The sequence below is a fragment of the Pygocentrus nattereri genome, chromosome 7 (genome assembly GCF_015220715.1).
Source record: "Pygocentrus nattereri isolate fPygNat1 chromosome 7, fPygNat1.pri, whole genome shotgun sequence".
Classification (NCBI taxonomy): domain Eukaryota; kingdom Metazoa; phylum Chordata; class Actinopteri; order Characiformes; family Serrasalmidae; genus Pygocentrus; species Pygocentrus nattereri.
In genome coordinates this window covers 43,950,458-43,967,955 of record NC_051217.1, presented here as the reverse complement: position 1 = coordinate 43,967,955, position 17,498 = coordinate 43,950,458, and the positions used below count along the sequence as shown (strand labels likewise).

The 17,498-nt window shown below is 41.7% G+C and overlaps 1 protein-coding gene across 3 annotated transcripts in view; it reads left to right on the top strand.

The window, feature by feature from the left end:
* The window catches only part of LOC108411445 (protein unc-13 homolog C-like), a 331,641-nt gene that overhangs the window by 58,801 nt on the left and 255,342 nt on the right, over positions 1-17,498 (top strand). For all 3 annotated transcript variants that reach the window (XM_037539851.1, XM_037539850.1, XM_037539852.1), the window contains 3 exons: positions 3,762-3,981; positions 9,683-9,910; positions 16,709-16,850. In XM_037539851.1, the coding sequence (XP_037395748.1) occupies positions 3,762-3,981; positions 9,683-9,910; positions 16,709-16,850 (590 nt within the window). The remainder of the gene's footprint in view (positions 1-3,761; positions 3,982-9,682; positions 9,911-16,708; positions 16,851-17,498) is intronic.

The window sequence follows — 17,498 nt, the reverse complement described above, 5'->3', positions numbered from 1 at the left end:
TCTCTCTCTCTCTGTCTCTCTGTCTCTCTGTGTACTTCTCTCTCTACGCATCTCTCTCTCCCTCTCTCTCCCTCTCTGCGTGTCTCTCTCTCTCTCTCTCTCTCTCTGTCTCTCTGTCTCTCTGTGTACTTCTCTCTCTACGCATCTCTCTCTCCCTCTCTCTCCCTCTCTGCGTGTCTCTCTCTCTCTCTCTCTCTCTCTCTGTCTCTCTGTCTCTCTGTGTACTTCTCTCTCTACGCATCTCTCTCTCCCTCTCTCGCCCTCTCTGCGTGTCTCTCTCTCTCTCTCTCTCTCTCTGTCTCTCTGTCTCTCTGTGTACTTCTCTCTCTACGCACCTCTCTCTCCCTCTCTCTCCCTCTCTGCATATCTCTCCCTCTGTGCGTCTCTCTCTCTCTCTCTGTCTCTCTCTCTCTCTCTCTCTCTCTCTTTCTCGATCGATCCTCTGTATTTGCTGAACATTTTCAGTAGAATACCAGAACAGAGTTTGAGCAATATATTGATTATTTATAGTTATTATGATAAATGACACCAAAATATGTCAGAATATGCTTTTCTGAGCGTATCGTGGATATAATGTAGTAACATATCATGTATCGTGAAAAGTTCCTAAAGTATCGTCGTGATGTTACATGTTTACCGTATCGCCCTGTCGGCTCTCACCAGAACACAGAGCTGCTCCAACACTCTGCATCATTACATATCTGTACAGAATCATTTCTGCCCAAACCTCAGTCTGACCAGCAGCTTACCACAGCTTTATGACCAGTAGTGGAAGCTGTAGTTAAAGAGTCTTTCTGATCATGCTAAAGAGTCAGACTCACTTTATGAACCAAGTGCACTTGCATGTCTGAGGACTTCATTACAATCGTTTACATACTCAGCATGAATATCATTATTTTATCATTTTATCATTTCTTTGTTTAAAGGGTTGTCTGAAAAATGAAAAAAAATTCTATGTAAACATTTAATGATCAAAGGAACAGTAGAATTATATAGAGTCTATTGTACACGCCAGTCCCACCGAGTCTGATTCCTCACACATCCAAGTGATTCTGATCCATAAACATTTTCATGGAAACTACTAGTAAATCTACTCGAGCTCTGCGAGGCCTTTGCTCTGTCTGATGGATGTTCCTCCTGAAGAATGCATTGCAGAGTGTCTTAGTGTAGAGTGTAAAGAGTGTGTAAAGTGTTAGTGCAGTTTAATCAGCCCCGGATCCGTCTCTGGTAACAGTCCAGAGTAATTTGATTCGTTAGTGTGAGACGCAGCGTTTGCTGAGAGACTGAGACTCTGGGAGACAGTTGAGTGGATTATCGGCTGATTTTGGGCTGTGGTATGGATCTGTGAATGTGATCAGTGTTTCAGTAAAGTGCAGATGAGAGAGAGACAAACAGAATGAGATCTTCTTAGTACTCCCTCTTTCTTGCTTCTCTTTCTCTCTGTTGTGGTGTTTCTCCTTTTCCTCCCTCTCCTTCTGTCTCTCCGTTTCTGTCTGTCTCTCTCTGTCTGGCTTTATTAGCTTGACTGCGTGAACCACAGTGTCGTCAGAGCTTTACAGCAGAAGTAATGAATAATAAAAAAAATGCAAGAGCTAAATCAAATAACCATATTAATTATAATAATTACAACAATAACTATTATTATGATTATTATTATTAAAGTTCTAATAACCAAACAAATGATGTTTTTGTCACTTTTAACAAATATGCTGTGTAGTTGTTGGTGGTCTCGCTGTCTCTCTTTATCTCTTTCTTTTCTGTCTCCCTCTCTCTCTCTCTCTCTCTCTCTCTCTCACCATCTCTTCTTTCCCTCTTCCTCTCTCCCAGCATCTCTTCCTTCCCTCCTTCTTTCTTTTGCTCTCCCTCCCACCATTTTTCTTTTATTCCTTCTCTGTCTTTCCCACCATCTCTTCTATCCCTCCTTCTCTCCTCTCTTTCTCTCGCTTTCACTCTGTTTTTCTCTTTCTCTATCTTTCTTCCTGTCTATTCTCTCTCTAGCCTTGCCTCTTTCTATATTTCTTTCTTTCTTTCTTTCTTTCTTTCTTTCTTTCTCAGTCCTTCTCACTCTTCTCTCTCCCTCTTTGTCTCTCTCTCCTCTCTCTATCTTCCTCTCTCTTTTCTCTCTCGCTTGCCCCCTATGTCTTTCTCAGTTCTTCTTACTCTTCTTTATGTGTCTCTGCCTCCCCTTCTCTCTCACTTCTCCCCTCTATGTCTTTCTCAGTCTTTCTCTGTCCTTCTCGCTCTTCACTATGTCTCTCTCTCTCTCTCTCTCTCTCTCTCTCTCTCTCTCTCTCTCTCTCTCTCTCTCACTTTCTGTGCTATAAACGGTCAGATTTATGTTGAACGTTGACTCTTCTCTTTCATGAGGATGCTAAAAAAGGCGAAGGCTTCTCTCCACCCCCGAGATCACCTGACTCTCCTGTGAAAGTGACTGTAAAACTCAAGCTGCAAAGCTCTCACGCTGAACAGAGGGGTGTTTGTTTTCTTTCTCAGCGTGGGAAGAGAGGGAGAGACGCTGCAGCGCTGAGACTGGGAGGTTTAGGAGAGAAGTAGTGGATGTTATATATGGCCTCCTTATATAAATGATATAAATGATTATCAATAATCACCATCACTGCTCTGCTGACTTCTATATTAGAGCAGAGTACAGTTTTAGGGAAAAACAGTCTCATTTGTGTGGAACGTGTGAGTTTATTTAGTGGGGAACCTTCAGAGCCCTCCAATGAAAGGCTTCTTAAAACAACCAACACAAAATTGTCCAATCAGAATGGGTTCCTCTGTGGTATCGAGGTAGAGACATCTAAGTGAGCTCTCCCATTGGTTAGGACTTCAGGAGCCTTACACATTAGATTAACTACCAGCATAATTAGGATGTTACAGAGGAATTCACCAGTTATGTTTTACGATGCAGTGGGAAAAAAGTTGTGGGAAACGGTCACTGGGCCTTCTGGACGTTTCAGATAGATCACAGACTGTGCCCACCGACTGGGCAGGTGTTAGGAATACAGCAGCGGCTGTATTAGTGAAGTCTGTGAAGACACTCGGTTGTACAGTTCCAGATGACATGATTCTACCTGGGCTCTAAGTTTTCCAACAGGTTGCCGGGTGGCGTCTTGCTGTGTGTTAGCTAGCATGAGCTCCTGGTACTCTTTCACGTGAAACCTCTGCAGGTGCTTGATTGAAATGGCTGTATTGTATACAGCCATACTCCCATCCCTCGGCACACTGGCTTACACACATTACGAGTAGCTGTTTTGCTTTTCGTCGTTTCCAGACTAAAATATTTCCAAACAAACAACATTTCAGTCAAACCAGTGGCTAATGTTATTTGCTCACTCAGCTGTAGACTGAAGCTGCTGTGGGTTCATAGTAAGATCGGTGTATGTGCACATGCATCAGTTCCTCACCATGTAAATACATATCGCTGCCGTGGGAACAAAACCTCATATCTTTTTCATTTTTGACATAATTTGAAAATAACTGTTACCCTTTACATTGTGTTTGAATTTCATGGTGAATGGGTCAAGCGAATCGGCCCAGAATGACTTGTAAAAAAAAGTCTAGTTCCATTGACTAACATTAAAAGTTACGAATGTTTTTTCCTTCTCCTGAAAAGTTACCGTTTTGGAGATACGAGGTTTTGATACGACAGCAGCGACATGTTATATGACAAATTATATGGATTATTAAAGTATTTGTCGGTAAGGTGTTTAGCCGTATTCCCTGTCCCTCACTTTTCTCTTTCTTTCTGTCCGCTGTAGAAACTGCAGGTCCTGAGGAAGACACTACAGGCTTTGATCTATCCCATCTCTTCCACCACACCCCATAATTTTGAAGTCTGGACAGCAACAGCCCCAACATACTGCCACGAGTGTGAGGGGCTGCTGTGGGGTATCGCGCGACAGGGAATGCGCTGCACAGAGTGTGGGGTCAAATGTCACGAGAAGTGCCAGGACCTGCTGAACGCAGACTGCCTCCAGCGTAAGTTCGGTTATTTCACACTCAGCTGACATTTGGGTCCAAAGTGACTTACAGTGGAATACAGGGAAAGAAAACACCTCTCCTGTAGCTACAGTAACAGTTACAGCCTGTAGTTCATCTGTTGATGCACAGTTTGTGTTAGTCATCCACTAGTCCTTCTTCAGTGGTCCACTCTCAGCCTAGTAAATTAAATCTGGACAATGGAAATTCTGTGGTCAGAAACTGACCAACGAGCAGTCAAAAAAAGGGTGGTGAATTGTGCAGCAACAGCTGAGCTAGAGTTACAGTAAATATTATGGACCTATAATGTAGTTGGAGCTTACAGAGTCATCGGTGAAAGTGGAAACAATCAAAGTGGTCAGTGAGTGGATGTAGAAGGTAGATGTTTCTGATACAGTGGCCAGTGAGTGGATGTACAAGGAAGGTGTTTCTAATGAAGTTGCTATGAGTTGAAGTAGAAGGTGGATGTTTCTAATAAAGTGGCCAACAAGTGGAAGTAGGAGGTAGGTGTTTCTCATAAAGTGGCCAGTGAGTGAAATTACGAGGTAGTTGTTTTCAAAATGTAGTGGCCAGCGAGTAGAAGTAGAGGGCAGGTGTTTTCAATAAAGTGGCCAGCAGGTGAAAATATAAGGTCGGTGTTTCTAGTAAAGTGGCCAGCATGTGGAAGTAGAAGGTAGACGTTTCTGATTAAGTGGCCCGTTGGTGGAGGCACAATGAAGGTGTTTTCAATAAAGTGGCCAGTTGATGGAGGCACAAAGAAGGTGTTTCCAATAAAGTGGCCAGTTGATGGAGGCACAAAGAAGGTGTTTCCAATAAAGTGGCCAGTTAGTGGAGGTGCAAGGAAAGTGTTTCCAATAAAGTGGCCAGGTCGAGTGGAAGTACAATGTAGGAGTTTCCAATAAAATGGCCAATGATTGAAAGTACAAGGTAGGTGTTTGTAATAAAGTGGAGAATTAGATGTGATACAAGGTAGGTGTTTCCAATAAAGTGGCCAATTAGTGGAGGCGCAAGGAAAGTGTTTCCATTAAAGCGGCCAAGTGAGTGGAAGTACAATGTAGGAATTTCCAGTAAAATGGCCAGTGAGTGAAAGTACAAGGTAGGTGTTTCCAATAAAGTGGCTATGTTGCCATCCTCACCTTCTGCTGTAGTGATAACTTGACAATAGAAACAGCACGTCTAATGTACTTCACTTTCCTGTGCCAAGAAAATGAGTGCTGTCAGATGCTATTAACATCCATCCTCGTCACAATTCTAACTGCACATGGCGTAAACCTTTTAAAAAATGCCCCTCCCCTCTCATCTCCAACACAAAAAGATGTGCAAATCAGCAGGACGTTCTGCCGGTAGATCTGAACTGATGATGGAAGAGTTGGTTTAGTCATCTCTACTTGTCAGAAAGGAAACATCAAAAAAAAAAAAAAATCTTGTTTACTTTTCTAAATTTTCTCTGGGCCACAAGTCCAAGAGCACAAATGTGTCATTCTCAATCAGTCAGGATAAGTGGCAGGTCATACTTTGAGTGGAGAAGCAGTTTGTTACTCCAGTCCGTGTGTTGAGTGGCAGTGTGCTGGCGTGGTTTGACCGTTAAAGTGAAAGTGTTGATCTGGGGCCAGGCCCTCCTCCTCAGATCAAAAACAAAAACGTGCGGAGAGCTTTTATGAAAAGAGTTGCAGGTTTAAAAGCTTGATATATGCAGCAGAATTGACCACATACATCTTCACATTACTCGCCAAGAGTGTAAACGTCAGCTAAAAACTTTTGGCTTGCACTATGAATCTTTACAAGTTTATGAGTTTTGTAGTTTTGCTATACTATTTAAATTTAAACGTAATTCCATTGTTCATTTCATAGTTGATTGCATAATAAATTTAATGTTACATTCAATTTCCAATCTGTATTGACTCATTCAAGCCTGCTTAGTTGTTGTGTGTTGTTTTTTGTTTGTGGCACTAAAAACCTGTGGCAGAATGTAAACGGAGATGTATGTGAACTTTGTGCTATGTACTTTTAAACCCATGTAAACCTTCTTCATGATTCCTTTTTGAAGAAATCACTTAGAAAAATTTGGCAGTTGTAAATCTTATGATTGTGAAGCTTGCACGCAACACAATATGCCAAACTAATTTATTTAGAATGTTGTATTTGCTAAATTAGCTTAGTTGATAGTTTAATTCGCAGATGTGATAATTAGACATTGGGAGACTTTGTGCTTCTTAAATTGATTAATAGGAAAATACACACAAAAATACATGAATGACTGATTTGACAACTTCTTAGAAGTGGGAACATTTTCTGTTTTTTTTTTTTTTTGGGAAACACAAAGCAAAAAAGTACCTTGCTTCTCATGTAAGTTAATATAAACAGTTATTATTCAAAGTAATGTTGGGGCATTTCTGTTGGTCCAGTCGTCATAAAGGTTTCATGCCATGTAAGAGAAAGCTGCAGAGCTTAAATTACACCGGAAAGTAAAAATGGCAAAAAAAACATTATATATATTAATATTTGAATGAAGGGCACTGTAAAAAGCATTGGCTGTATCATTAAGAGGTTGGCTGTAAGAGATTACAGCCGTCCGTAGCCGGAGTCCAAGAGAACACAACTGGCCTCGCTCTCTCTGGGTGGGTAGGATGGCCCCCCCACTCCCCCCATCTCTCATAGCGATACTAGTCAGCGCAGGCGTCTGTCAGCTGGCGTAGCAGATCTGGTGGTTGGCGCTTTCCTCTGAGGACGTTCGGCCGTCCCGTGACGTGATGCTGTGTGAGCGGCAGTTCGAAAAGAAGCGGTGGCTGGTTCCACAGGTCTCGGAGGAAGCCTGTGCTGCCTTCACCCTCCTAGTGTTGATAGTATTGTGTGACTCGGGGAGTCCTAACTAGCGGGTGGAATTGGAGACGACTAAATTGGAGAGAAAATTGGATAAAAATAAAAATAAATAATTAGAATTTAAAAAATAAGTAAACCTGGCTGCCTTAATATTTTGAATTCAATTCATTTCTAACAGTAAGCTAACAGGACAGTAATCTGTGTTTTACTTTCCGGGAACTGGGTGTTTTAAGGCTTCCGAGTTAAAACACTGAATCATTTTTTACGGTGTGATTTCAAAATATCTGTTTCGTTGTCAGAGTCATTCCAGCTGCTCGCATTAAAAGCGTGCATTTCCTGGGCGAACGTGTTTCTGGTTAAAGCTGTGCTGTACTGGTAGTGCTGTGAGAGTGATGTGTTATGGTCTGTAATCACGCTGTTGTGAGTGTGACATGTATTATTGCCTATTGTGAAGCTCCCTTTTGAAGTGACCCTCACAAATATGGCCGCCTGCCAGTGCAGCAAATGGGTCTTTATTCAGCGAGATTTATAGAATGAGCCATCAAAATAAATCATCATAGCCAAAGAGAGAGAGTGAGTGTGTATATGTGTGTGACTGAGTGAGTGAGAGAGACTGTGCTCATGCGTGAGAGTGAGAATGTGTGTGTGAGTCAGAGTGCAAGATAAACTGTCTGTGTGTGTGTGTGTGTAAGTGTTTGTATGACTCAGAGGAAAGCTGTATGGAAGCGTACGTTGTGTGTGTGTGTGTGTGTGTGTGTGTGTGTGTGGCAGTGTGTCAGGTGGATTGTAATGCATCAAGTTCAGGTTGTAACATGAAACAATAATATGAGTAAAATTCCTAGCAGTGAGGTCCTGCGACTGTACGTAATAATATACACTGTCAGAGAAAGGGTCCTGTACAGGTACTTAAGTCCCCCAGCGTAAAATTACAATAAATTACTGGCTGCTAGTTTAATAATTACTTACCAGCATTATTTTCACATTAATTCATGTGATGTGCCGGTACAGTTACAGTAATGAGCTGTATTAAAATAGTAAAATCCTGTATTTTTACTCAACAACTGTAAAATGAATGCAACTCAGTAGCCAGCAGTTTAATGTAACACAAGGGAAAAACTACTTTTAATTTTAGGCCTGGTAAATTGTCATTTAATTGTCATTATTTAAAGGCCTGGCAAAATAAAATAAATAAAAAAAATACTTTCTTACTTTTACATTTAAAGATTTGGTAAAATTAAGAGTAATGTTTATTATTTATTTCTTTATTTTGGAAATTGATATAATATAAAACATAAATAAAATCAAAAGCAGTATAAATGAGCATATTTATTCACCACATTCAGTTTGCTTAAAACAGTGGTCTCCACCCCACCCTCCTCCTGGAGCTCCACTTTCCTGTAAAGTTTGGTTCCAACCTGCATCTGACCTGCTAACCTGCCACTGATGCATCTGATCTAGCCAATCAGAAGTTACTTAGCCGGAGCAGATGTGGCACATGTGGTTGGAACTAGACTCTGCGGGATGGTAGATCTCACACCTGGCAACAGTTTTAACAGTTCCAGCATTAACCGTTAAAAAAAATCTAATGAAATAAAAGTTGAAATGTCTTTAAAAGACCAAAGCCTGAATTATTCACACTGTTTTAGCTCTCTTTGGCTGCTATATCTCATAATTGTATAATTACTTTGAGTAAGAAGGTGGCGAGTGCAGACGTACACTAAAGTATGCCCTAATGTCTTGTGTTTACCCCTTATATGACCAGGGGCTACCGGCGGGCATGAAGGGTTATTATACAATACTATAACCTATGAAAGTATAGCTCAGTGCTTTTGCATTAAAGTACCTGTTGTTACTGAATAATAAGCTTTAATGGGGTTTTTAGGGGCTAAGCAGGAAAGTAAGCTGGAATATTCTCTTGGTAAATGGTATTTCTAAGTGCTTATTTCTATGTTATAAACAGAATAAATAGGACTCCTAGGTTTTCCGGAGGATCACACTTGGATAAAATGAACTAATCTAGATTTTACTTTGATTAAAAAACGTATTTTATGCATGCTTAATATAAATACATTTTTAAAAATCAGCAATAAAATTCCCTTCTACAACCAACCAGCAAGAACGGGGAACCCAGCATAGCGGAAAACTCACTGGACATCTCTTTAGAGACTTTTCCGATTACGTTCCTGCTTAAACATTGCAGCGAAGTTTAGTTTGAAACTTAGTGACTTGCTATTATTTTAGCCATTTTACCCAGATTTACCCAGTGACTGCATTCGCTGTCTTGAAATGTTCTGTGATGTCACTCAAATTAATGGCCTAGTACTTTGGAGTTGGTACCTCATGCTTACCTGGTTAATTAGGGGCTTAAGGGACTGTAAAAGGAAATGCTACCCTTTATATAAGGTCAAACCGCCTGCAATACAACATAATTAGCTGCAGATGAACTGATTTCTGTGAATGCTCACAGCTTCGCTCAACATTGCACATCGGATAATTGAGTTAAGGTCACAGGAGACGGGGAAAGAGAGAGAGCAGTTCAAACCTAAGGCTACTTTACAAAAATACAATAACTAAATAAAAACATTTTTGAAAAGATAAACACAGGTGTATATATATATACACTGCTTGTCCACCTCATCAGAATGCTCTCCCTTGTAGCTCCACCTTTAGCTATCCACTGGCCCTTCATCAGTCAGTCTTTGACCATAGAGCAGCTCTTGTGCACCTACAAGAGGTTGGTGGAGCCCATAAAGTGGCCAGTGGAAGTGTAAAGCTGGGGTTTCTAATAAAGTGCATAGTGGGGAAAGAACTGTTTTGTCATGTAATTTCTCGCAGCCCCTCTGTTCATGCTCTCTGGTGGTCTCTCTCTCACCCCCTGCAGGTGCCGTCGAGAAGAGCTCCAAGCATGGTGCAGAGGACAAGACCCAGAACATCATCATGGCCATGAAGGAGAGGATGAAGATCCGGGAAAAGAACCGTCCAGAGGTTTTCGAGGTCATCCAGGACATGTTTCAGCTCTCCAAGGAGGACTTTTTGACCCACCTGAAGAGCGCCAAGCAAGCCGTGCTGGAAGGAACGTCCAAATGGTCAGCCAAGATCGCCATCACTGGTCAGTGGTGGGGGAACCAGAGATTTTTTTTAACCTGTTTTACCCTTTATTTCTCCCTTATTTATCGAGACCCAACAGGAAGGTGGGACCCTCGCTCTGAGCGGGGATGAAGCCCGAGCAACGAGCTCTTGTTCCCTCTCTCTCCCTCGCTCTGTTCCCTCTCTGATGTTCTGAGTACCTGAAGGAACGAGAGCTTGTTGCCACTCCTCGTTACTGGCCTCCACTCGCAGCTTGTCTGCGCGGATTGAATATGAGGCTTTTGTTTAATGTGGCCTCGCTGCAGGACTAGAGACGGCGCTGAGGAGACAGCCCTCTCTCGCGGTGTTCCTCTCCCTGCTGTCCTTGCCGGGCTTCGTCCCCTCTCAGGAGCTCGGGCCCTGATGACGGCTGTGAGACTGGCATGAAGACAGGTGCACGCCACACTAACAAACACTAGAAGTCAGTAGTCACTGAAGTTGCCAAAATCATTTCACCGAAACCTCTCTCAATCTTCTCAAAGTGCATCCAGGTCTTCCCGTAAAAACGAAGGTTAATAGTTGCTCCGTTAGTCAGTTGGCTTCCTGCTGTCAAAGCAGGCGGTTCTTGGTCACGTTAAAGGACAAAACCCACCAAAATCTCAGGAGATAGCTAGAGACCTGGCTCCCGCAGAGTGCCCCGCTCAATAGAAGTGGCCAGAAGTATACTTGGTCACAAGGCACTAGGACAGCAACCCTGTTGTCTGGTGTTGGAGTGAAACAGACACCCTTTTTAAAAAGTGCTACTCACTTTCTCCCACGAGAGTAACACAAGTAAACTGGGCTAAACCCCTTGTGGCAACATCATTCAAACCACTCAATCAAACAAAAGGCTGATGAAATATAGATGTGCTTATGAGACCGTGGATGAATCTGAACCGACTTCCTGCTCCCTGTGGTAGTGCACTATGTAGGGCATGAGACAATGGATTTGGCAGAAGGAGGCCAGTAGCATTTTATTTGAAGGTCAATACTTAAAACATAATAAAAGCTATTAGAAACTCTGTCACTGCACAATATATCAGCCCCCTTCTGCCTCATTGTTCAGTTTCTGACCACAGGACTGCTGTTGTCCAGATGTTCTGTATGTGGTGATCCAATCTTAGCACAGCAGTTACACTGACATGGTAGTGTGTGTGTGTGTGTTGCTGGTACAAGCGTATCAGACACAAGAACAGCGGTCGGCAACAAGCTATGAAGCTAGCTTCTCAATCACGTTTTCCCCGTTCCACCTTAAATGGTGCAGCGGTTACATTCTGGCACCTCAGGCACCATTTAAGGTGGTATGGGAAAATTCGGACAAGAACCTGGCCAATGAGAAGCTACTTTAGCCGTGTAAAAAGTAGAACGTTCACAGATTTTTAAGAAGAAACTGTTCTACTGTTGAGGAAAAGGTTCCTGCCGGAGATGCGAGAAAAGCAGCTATAGCTGAGCTAAAGCTTAAAGCAGTGAAAAGAAATTCTGTTTTTTTGTTATATAATTTTTTAGCCTATTAAAGCACATCAGCACATACTGAGACATAATTCCAGCCAAGATGGAAAACTTTTGTTGTGGCTCCCAAAGTGGTGGTTAGATTTTTGTTAAGATGACAGAATGGCTCTTTTTAACATTTGGGTTGCGACCCCTGGACTAGAGGATGGCTAACACACACAGGGGACAGGGGAGGGGTTTCTGATAATAGGCATTTATCTGAGATTATTGATTTTTGGCTGACTGACAGCTCATTCCACCAATTATTTCTGCAGTCCTTATATGAAAACCAACAGCGACAAGTCTTTGTGAGTCAGGGCAGATCCCTCTTTGCCTTCTTTGTTTATTGCTTATTCAGTTCCAAGCAAAGCGGTTTGTTTTGCTGCTTTGCCTCATGGGGTATTGTCTAGACGCATCGGACTGAGGCACAGCAACAATACGTTTTCAATGTTGAAAAGAAAGCTATTATCAGTGGACACACAGACACACTCGGCCGGGCAAAGCCTGTGTCACCGGCTCTGCATCAGCAACATTCTTTTCCCTTGACTTTGCTGCCCGGACGGTGGACACTGTGAATTATTGCCAAGCCTGCACTTCTGCAAAAGTGTCAATACGCAGGAGAGAAAGAAGGAGAGAGGGAGACAAAGTAGCATGCAGCTGGTTTAATTTGTCTCTCCTGCTGAATCGAATTCCCCCTCTTTTAGAATGCATTCATGGACTCCTGATTTATTTATTATTCATTTGATAAACACCAGGGTGCATTGATCTTCTTTCACTTTGGCAACAGCACATACTGATTTCATATTATATATGGAAGTCTTAGAGCCCAGAAACTCTGAAAGTTTTTCCCCCAGAAATGTCCAGAAACCGCCTCAGCAACCCACCCCTGCCACTCCCCCAAACCCTTGTCTCTTCCTCTACATCTAATAGAGGCCAGTAAAATATCATAGTTAAATATCTACTTTTAAAATAAACTACATATATTATACACTCACTGTCCACTTTGTGAGCCCTACCACTATATAGGTGAACAGATCCAGACTGTTGATGCACAGTTTGCCTTCTGTAGCCCAGAGAATGGCAACCTAAATGTTAAGAAGAGCCATTTTGCCCTTTCAACAAAAATCAAACCACCTTGGGAGCCACGTTTTAAGTCCATTTTACCATCTTGGCTGTAAGTATGTCTCAGTATGTGCTGATGTGCTAGTACAGGCTGAAAAATATAAACGAAAATAAAGACTAACTTTGCTCTGCTTTAAGCTTTAGCTTAGCTGTAGCTGCTTTTCTCTCATCTCCAGCAGGAAACTTTTCCGCAGAAGTAGAAGTTTTCCGCTTCTCATTCGCCAGCTTCTTGTCCATGTCCTCAAAGGGAGCAGTCGTGGGCTGGAGGTTATGGAACTGGCCCTGTGACCGGAAGGTTGCTGGTTCAATCCCCAGTGCCAACAGTCCATGACTGAGGTGTCCTTGAGCAAGACACCTAACCCCCAACTGCTCCCTGGGTGCTGTGGATAGGGCTGCCCACCGCTCCGGGCAAGTGTGCTCACTGTCCCCTAGTGTGTGTGTGTATTCACTAGTGTGTATGTGGTGTTTCACTTCACGGTTGGGTTAAATGCCGAGGTGGAATTTCCCCATTTTTGGGATTAAAAAAGTATCACTTAAATGCTGCCTGAGGTGCCGGAATGTAACTGCTGCACCACGTAAGGAGGAAAGAGCAACTTCGAATGAGATGCTGATTTCAGCTTCGTGTATTTTTAAGTGTTTCTTGCTGCGGATTAAATGCATTAGAAAATCAGCTGGAGTGATTATACATTCAAATAATCTCTAAATTACCAGTGTTCTTCGTAAATCTTTCTCGCTGCCTTTTTGTTAGCTACTAGCTACGTGAGAGTGTTGTCTGTGTTGCAATGGTGACCAGAAGTCTGCGCGCCAACCTTCAGTGCGTAACCCTGTACACATAACTCCTTAAGACCATTTATTTTTAAATGGTCAGCAGAACTTTATTTTACTGCTAATTACCAAATCTAATTCTGCTGTGGAGCCACAACAGGGCAGGCATGTTGCTGACCCCTGCTCTAGCGCTTCATCAGTGGTCATCTTCTGACCACAGAACTGTACATAAGCAAGGTTTAGTTACAAGAGAGGAATTTCTAATAAAATGTATGTTTAATAAGGACCAGTGTGCTTTGCTAACAACTGAAGCGTTAAGTGTTAAGAAAGGTGGCGAAGACCTTTGTCTCTACATGACATGCTACACAATATTTCAGGTTTTTTGATACGTTTCAACAGAGAAAAACCAGCAATGCAACATTAGGAAATACTATAAAAAACAATAAATACAGGGAAACTATGAATTTTTATTGAAGGCTTCTCACAATGCATTGTACCAGTTCCAGTGAAACAGCTTTGTCGCACAGTATGGAGTTCCATTTTCTCAAACTACTGACAATATCCATTAAATGGTTGGTTGGTTGGTGGTTGGTTAGTGTAGTGGTTAACACCTTTGCCTTCTATGCTATAGACTGGGGTTCAATCCCCCACCAGGGCAAGCGCCCTACACTATACCAATAAGGGTCCTTGGGCAAGACTCCTAACACCACCTTGGCCTCCCTGTGTAAAATGATCAAATTGTAAGTCGCTCTGGATAAGAGCGTCAGCCAAATGCCATAAATGTAAATGGTTAAAAAGCATAGGGTAGCATAATTTATCTCAATAATGCGATCTTTTAATATCAACTTGCCTACCTCTAGCTGATGACAGGAATGGTTTGGCAAAAATCTAACTCACCCAGTTTTCCACTCACATCAGATGTTGTCAAACATCAGCCAGATAATGATTGGATTCCACATTTTGCTTCTCTAGTTTAGAACTGGAGCTATGAGGCTAACATTGCTAACAAACACTAGAAGTCAAATAGCTCAAATCATTTCTGTAGAAGTATGTCACCAAAACTTCTTTCAACCCACTCAAAGCCACAGGCAGGTTTTCATTAAGGCTGTAAGTATAACTTATGGTGAGTTATAGAAATAAGCAAAACTTCATTGCTATGAGTAGCTGTTTCAGGCAAAACCAGGGCTTCTACTCACAGATCAGGACTGATCTTGGATTAGATTCCTTTGCATTTAAGACGGTCATTGTTACAAATACTGATTCTAGATCAACATTGACTGTGGCTGTTCTTTTCTATAGCTCACAGTCACACTGTGGCCTACACCACACAGTCTACTCTAGACCTGGGTGTGGTTTGAGCAGGTCCAAAGACGTTTTGGTGAAGCATGTTTGCGGTTTGGGCTGTTTGGGTGACTATTGAGTTCTAGTGTTTGTTAGCCATGTTGGCCTCGCTCCTTCAGTTCTACTCTGAAGAAGCAAAATTTGGACTCCAGACATGTCTCGACTACAGATGCACACTTACACAATGGTTCTTCAAGGGTTCTTTAGTAGTGAAATTGTTTCTATATAGAACCATAAACACTCAAAGAACCCTTTGCATGACTAAATGGTTCTTTGCATCATGAAATGGTTCTTCAGACTGATGGAGAATGTGTTGTAGATGGTTTTGAAAAGGGTTCTATACAGCAACCAAACTGGTACTTCTGTTGCAACAATGCCAAGTTGTAACAATGAGAGAACCTGTCTGGGAGCTATATAGAACACTTTTCAAAAAGGCTTGGCATAGAACCATCTGCAACACATTCTCTATCAGTTTAAAGAACAATTTGATGGTTCTTTGATTGTTTATGGTTTTAAAAAGAGCATTTCTTTCAGCTAAAGAACCCTTGAGGAATCATCTTTTCTAAGAGTGTAGGATCACTGTGTAAATGAATGTAAATTAAAGTTTCGCTCTGTTAATTGTTGGTTATATGTTAATTGGTGTAATATACCCAGCATCATTAGTATCATGAAGCCCAGTGATGCTCTATTTCTCCAAAATCTGCCTCCTCCACCCTGCCTGGTGACATTGCACCAATCTCTGTAGCTCTCCAAGCCCAAGGATATATGTACCCTGAATAATTCATCACCTCACTCATTCATTTTTAATCACCAAGTACTCTCAGTCCTTTTATGGTGCTGTGTGAAATACTACAATTGCATTGAGTGATGCTGGAGGAGCCTCGGCTTCTGCGCTCATCGACTGTTTCGTATACTATTAACATACACACAGACACACACCCCCACACTCTGAGAGCGTTTTATGGCTTTTGTTTCTGATTGAAGGAGTAATGAAAGTAACCAAAAGCTGTTTGGAAGCCTGATGCCCCAGACGGACGTGGTTTATCTTCCATTAGGTTCTGCTCCTCTAAATACACCTCCTAGGTCCCTCATGGAATATATTCAATTCAGTTTTATTTGTGTGGTGCTTTTTACAGCACACATTGTGCCAAATTTACAGAAATACACATTCAAAATATACTAGAAGTGTACGCTGCATCCTGCTGACATTGTTTATCTAATTTAGCTCATTAAATGGTTTGAATGGGGGTCCGCACTTCAGTTCCCCACTCTAAAAACTTCAGAACTCACACGTCTTATAGTAGATAATAAATAATTTATAGTAGGTACTGAATAGTTCATAGTAGTCACTGAATAATTCATAGTATTATTATTGTTGAATAATTTGTGATAGGTACTGAATAATTTTTTAATGTGTGTGTGTGTATATATATATATATAATTTATATTACTGCATAATTCCTCATTGGAGGGCTTAATTATCATTTGTAGCCCACTGAAATCAGCAGAGAAATTCTGTCCATTGTTCAGATTTTAATCCAAGCCATACCACATTTTTCGATACACTACAAACAATAGACAAATGGCACATTGCATTTTTTGTGTTGAAACAACTGAAATAACATTTAGGACCAGCAATAAATACTATAAATGAAATTTTTTTAATGAGTGAGTGCATTTATAGCTCACTGACTCACGTGTAGCAGTCGAACGATTCTCCACAAGAGGGTGCTATTGCTTTTTGTGTGCATGAAAGACAGAAAACCAGCATGAACCCACACCAGCAGGATCTCAGAAATACATGTTTTCAGAGCATTGGACTTTCATTTTAGGAGTATATGAAGTACAAGAACTGCAGAATGCCCTAAATAAATGAAGGCAGAGTAAATTGAGTGCTACAGCTGTAGAGCAGCAAGTGTTTACTCTGACTTGAAAAGAGACCCAATTCCAGCTAGAGTGTAGGAACATTTCTGCAAAGAATAATGTTGACCAAAGTAAAAATAATTAAGAATTCCTAAAGGCTAAACCCAAAACTGCCTGTTTTTCTATCTAACGTAAACATTTCCTTCTCTTCTTCTTCCCATAGTTGTTTGTGCCCAAGGCCTACAGGCCAAGGACAAAACAGGCTCCAGTGACCCCTACGTCACCGTCCAAGTGGGCAAGACCAAACGGAGGACGAAAACCATCTTTGGCAACCTCAACCCTGTCTGGGACGAAAAGTTTTTCTTGTGAGTCACTTTTCTCTCTTTCGTATGACTGAAAGCTCCATGAACACAGTAGCGTCTGTGCATTGAGCGTATTCATCAAAGGAAACTGTTGGCTTGGATGCCGATGGTGAATAAAAGTGAATTCAGGCATGTTTGATCTCAGCCTAAAGCTTTTGAGGAGGAAGAGGAAGTGCTGCTATAGGATCAGCTCATTCTTGCTGTCAGTAAAATATTAAAAGGTCCTGGATCAGTGCTCTGATTAAACTTTATAAGGGGAGGAAAAAATGTGAATGGACAGTGGGTCAGGATAGGTTAAAAAAGGATGCCAACAGTGAAATAGCAAGTGTCAAGAAAAGGCTAGACGAGCTAAAGTTGATTACAAAAAGTGTTTTCTTCTCAAATAAACTGTCCAAAGGTTTGTAGACACTTGCTCATGTCGTGTGTTTTCTGAAATGTGGGGTATTAACAGGGAGTTTGTCCTCCTTTGCTGAACCTCGATGTTGGAACATTGCTGTGAGGATTTGATTCAGCATTAGTGAGGTTGGATGTTGAGTTCTGAAACACTTGAACTCATCCCAAAGATATTGGCTGGAGCTTCATTACTCTAGATAATGCAGTTCCGGTGGTCCACAGCCCAATGCTAGTAGGCTCTAAATCCCTCTAGCCTTT